The sequence below is a fragment of the Juglans regia genome, chromosome 2 (genome assembly GCF_001411555.2).
Source record: "Juglans regia cultivar Chandler chromosome 2, Walnut 2.0, whole genome shotgun sequence".
NCBI classification, from domain to species: Eukaryota; Viridiplantae; Streptophyta; class Magnoliopsida; order Fagales; family Juglandaceae; genus Juglans; species Juglans regia.
The window spans coordinates 33,524,393-33,528,737 of record NC_049902.1 but is presented as its reverse complement, the minus strand read 5'-3'; the positions used below and the strand labels follow the sequence as shown (position 1 = coordinate 33,528,737).

The following is a 4,345-nucleotide window of genomic DNA, read 5'->3' as shown; positions in this document are numbered from 1 at the left end:
AACTGATGATCCCTGCAGTTCAATGAAGATCAGTACTGTACTCCTATGACTTTTTGAAGTCGTTCTTGATCATTTCCAATTGTTTTCCAAATTAAAATGAAATAAAAGGGTCTATCTTTATTTTCAAATTAAAGTTACGAGAACAGATTTCTTAAACTAACGATCAGAAGGTGCCATCCTTGATCTTCCTTAATTTAGAATTAAGTTCCATCCATCCCTGGCCAAAATATTTTTTTTTCTCGAGCTAATCTTAATTTAGAGGCCAATCACAATATCACGAGATGATGAATTTTTTTTTTATTGGATTTTGGAGGTAGGAGTTATATCAATCAAGCCACATGCCTTTGACATGAGACAATAAATCAGATAGTGATGATTTCCTGTTGATCATCAATATCCCGAAATCCATTTTTCTAATGTAGGTAAGAAAGGAATCTATGCCGTCCATTTTTGCTTCCCAAAATTGGTAAGTCCTAAAATTAGTAATTCCCAACCTACCCTAGCTAACTCAGGTTATATAGCACTAGTTTAATTATGATAAACTCACCACTGACCATATATATATTTCAAACCATAGTATTAATTACGCTAATGTACTCGATGGTGATTGGCTGGGTGATGGAAGCATAATAATAAATATAAGAATAAAGAAGTATACTTAAGGGTAATATCACCATTAAAGCAAGAAAATAATGCGAGAGGGAAGAAAAAGAGGAGCTAAAGCACTTTAATATGTCTCCTCACTAGCCCCATGATGTGATTTTCAATTTTTTTTCGCCCCACTAAATTTTTTTTTTTTCTCTCTTCTTCCTTATACATTACCCCCCCAGCTTTCTCGCTGTAAGAGAGACTGTTTGGAACTCTATTTTTGCAGCTAGCTAGCCCTCATGATGTCCAGCAACAAAGGAAAAGATGCAGCAGAAGGCTCATCATCAAGATCTTCTACTTCAGCTGCTGGTGGCAGTGGTGGCCGCGGTGATCAACTGCAACAGCCACATCCCCTGAGCCGCTATGAATCACAGAAAAGGCGGGATTGGAACACTTTTGGTCAGTATCTAAGGAACCAAAGACCCCCAGTGGCACTTTCACAGTGCAACTCCAGTCATGTTCTTGAGTTCCTGCGATACCTGGATCAGTTTGGAAAGACTAAGGTGCACTTACAAGGTTGTGTCTTCTTTGGGCAGCCTGAGCCCCCTGGCCCTTGCATTTGCCCACTTAGACAAGCATGGGGCAGCCTAGACGCTCTCATCGGCCGGCTTAGAGCTGCTTATGAAGAAAATGGTGGCTTGCCTGAGACAAACCCCTTTGCAAGTGGTGCTATCCGAGTTTACTTGCGTGAGGTGAGAGACTCCCAAGCCAAGGCTCGGGGAATCCCTTATAAGAAGAAAAAGAAGAAAAGAAATCTGATGAAAGCCAACGATGATAACTCCAACTTTCCTACACAGTAATGATCAGCTGGGTTCCGTTGCTTGTCCCAAGAAAATGGGTAATTTTTCCTCTTAGCTTAATGATATGCAACTGTTTAGAAAACTGGATCTGAAAATAGGACAAAATACATGATGATCATGATACAGAATATAATAGATTATAAGTTTTGTAACCCAATTAGTTTAATTAATTCGCAGACCTTTCCAGCTAGCTCAAGAGATCGTCGTTCGTGGAGGAAAAGTTCATAAAATACAAAAGAATGAGATAAATATTTTATTGGCTACAGTGTATTCATCCTAAGATCAGCATCTCGTTCCTTCCATAACAAACCCTAGGCCAAGGGTTTTAAACCCTAATTTGCGTAGTTCTTTATTACTTACAGTCCAAATTAATGACATTATAACAGTACCCAGAAACTAATTTACCTTAACATTGGTGCCAATATTAGATATATGCAATGATATGATCTGCTAACGTACGGGAATTAAGTTATGATCTGATCGATCCGATCTCTCTCCCTCTCTCCGATGATCTCATGCAAAATTACAGTTTTCTTTTTTCGTGTTTTTCAAATTTAACAATTCACATTAACAAGTTTGCTTTTTTTACGGTTCTAACTCCTTAATTTAGAACTGATCTGTGCGCAGAGATCATGCTCGCAGATGTTTGATATATCATATATGTATATGTACTGCACGTCATGTGTGTATATATTAACATATATCTTATCATTGCCGTATATAAATGTTTACCTAGTTCGAGTAAAAATGAAGGCAACAAGAGCGCACACTGATCAGATCACTCTTGGTCAATGAGCTAGTACTTATAATTACTTGGCATAATATTCTCAATAAAATTGTCCTAGTCGAAAATTATCTCAGCACAGTAAGATCATTAATTATAAACCAACGTGCCTGTTCATCTTGTTGTCCTGGCTCTTATTTATAATAATTTTCTTTTGTTTCTAGTTTTATCTTGATCTGATGATAATCTAGTACTGATCTATATGCATGTCCTTTTCTTTGGAAAATTGCTATATATATACGATTGAGTTCTGTACATAATATCATGATCTATATATCGGGCTGTCTTGTCTGCATTAGATTAGTGCTAGGCTGCTAGCTAATGGCTTCCTATTATTATTATTATTATACAAATATTATATAATATATATGCAGTTTATGTTTGTTTGTATATAATATAAATATATATATATATATATATATATAGATGGGTCTTAATTTATTCCTTTATGATTGGCTGGTCATATATCAGATGTGAGCTAGTTCATGTGACACTATTAATTGATCACAGGAATGGAGATAATTTATGTATGTATTAATTTCTAAGCATGCACATCATATATACGTACTGCATGCAGAAATGCGCAATTCAACACTTCAAAAGTAATCACAAATTATGATCATGATCATCATCTCCGAAATATATATATATATATATATATATATATATATATATATATAGCAACACATGCAAATTGCTCAAATTCTCAGTGCTGCATTGCTAATTTTTTTACTGATCTCATCCGCAGCTTTATATTAATGTCGATCTTATGTATATTCACCCATTAATTTCCAAACAATTGATCTTACTCATTTCAGGTTCCTAAAATAATCAATCTTCAATTCCTGAAGCAGTACTGCTATATGTTTTGAAGCTCTATTAATATATATACCGGATTGCAATATATATATATATATAATGATCATCATCAACTCTTCCATGGATCATGAAGCCCTTCGATGTACTATTTTATAGCTCAAGCACTGTGTTAATTGTGTGAATGATCAGAATTATAGCTGGAACTTATGAAGAGAAAAACGTACGTACGTACGAACGTAATGATCATGATCATCTGGTAAGTTCCTGATCTACTTTATCCACTTTTTTTTTTTGTATTTTAATGCTCAGCACATTATCAATTAATGCTCAAATGTAAGTAAATATTATACCGTGACGAATTATCTCCCAATATATATATATATATGCTTGTGTTTTTCAATATTGCATAAATTCTATATATCCTTTTGCAAGTATATATTCATGATCATCAATATCATAGCTAGCTAGCTTTAATTGCATTAACAATATTGCTGGTATATAAATCAGTACTCATGCGCTAATTAACTTGCCTGCATGTGATCATGTAGATCATGAATATATAATAGCTATATATGCCGTTTTCATCCAAGAACTTTTGATTGTTTTATTTAGTACGTGTATATATATGGACCTAAAATCAAAACAAAGGATGATTTTTTTTTTTGCAAATTAATATTATATATATATATATATATATTTTTTTTTTTTTTCTGTGATTAATTGATCAGGACTATGATTGTATGCCAATCGAATATTCATCACAATGAGCAACAAGACTGGTTGATATATTTTTATTTCGCCAAGAAGCTGATTCCAGTGATAATATTGTCCACTAATAATAATGTGATGTCCCACATCTTCATATCTATATATATATATATATATATATATAATGTTATCTGGTAACCTTAATATCATTGGATTCCTCTTTGACCTTTTCAATAATTACATAATATCTTTGACCCAACAAGAGATTTCCCTCGATTTCCTCAATAAAATATAATCTATCTTTTCAGACCATTGGGTATTGCATGCTGTTACTTCCACACGAGCAAGATCGGTATTCCCTCGCTCTTAGTGAAATCAATCATGTGAGAGATCATAGTATAAAAAGCACCATTAATTTCCTGATCAGTATAGAAATATATATATATATATATATATAAGAAAAATATAGTTGTAAGCAACCATGCGCACTAATACGCGCATTCATTCAATATGATTAGTCAGAAAGTAGACTTTATTGAAAACAGTGCTAATTTGAATTTAGAATATGAAGACAACAGCATTAGTA

The 4,345-nt window shown here is 33.5% G+C and overlaps 1 protein-coding gene across 1 annotated transcript; it reads left to right on the top strand.

Annotated features, from left to right (window-relative positions):
- The first annotated feature begins 686 nt into the window (after window positions 1-686).
- On the top strand, window positions 687-3,451 carry LOC109012278 (protein LIGHT-DEPENDENT SHORT HYPOCOTYLS 10-like). Its single transcript, XM_018993819.2, has 2 exons — window positions 687-1,486; window positions 3,051-3,451. The coding sequence occupies exon 1, from the start codon at window positions 888-890 to the stop codon at window positions 1,446-1,448; it is 561 nt and encodes a 186-aa protein (XP_018849364.1). The 5' UTR covers window positions 687-887; the 3' UTR covers window positions 1,449-1,486; window positions 3,051-3,451.
- The last annotated feature ends 894 nt before the right edge of the window (window positions 3,452-4,345 follow it).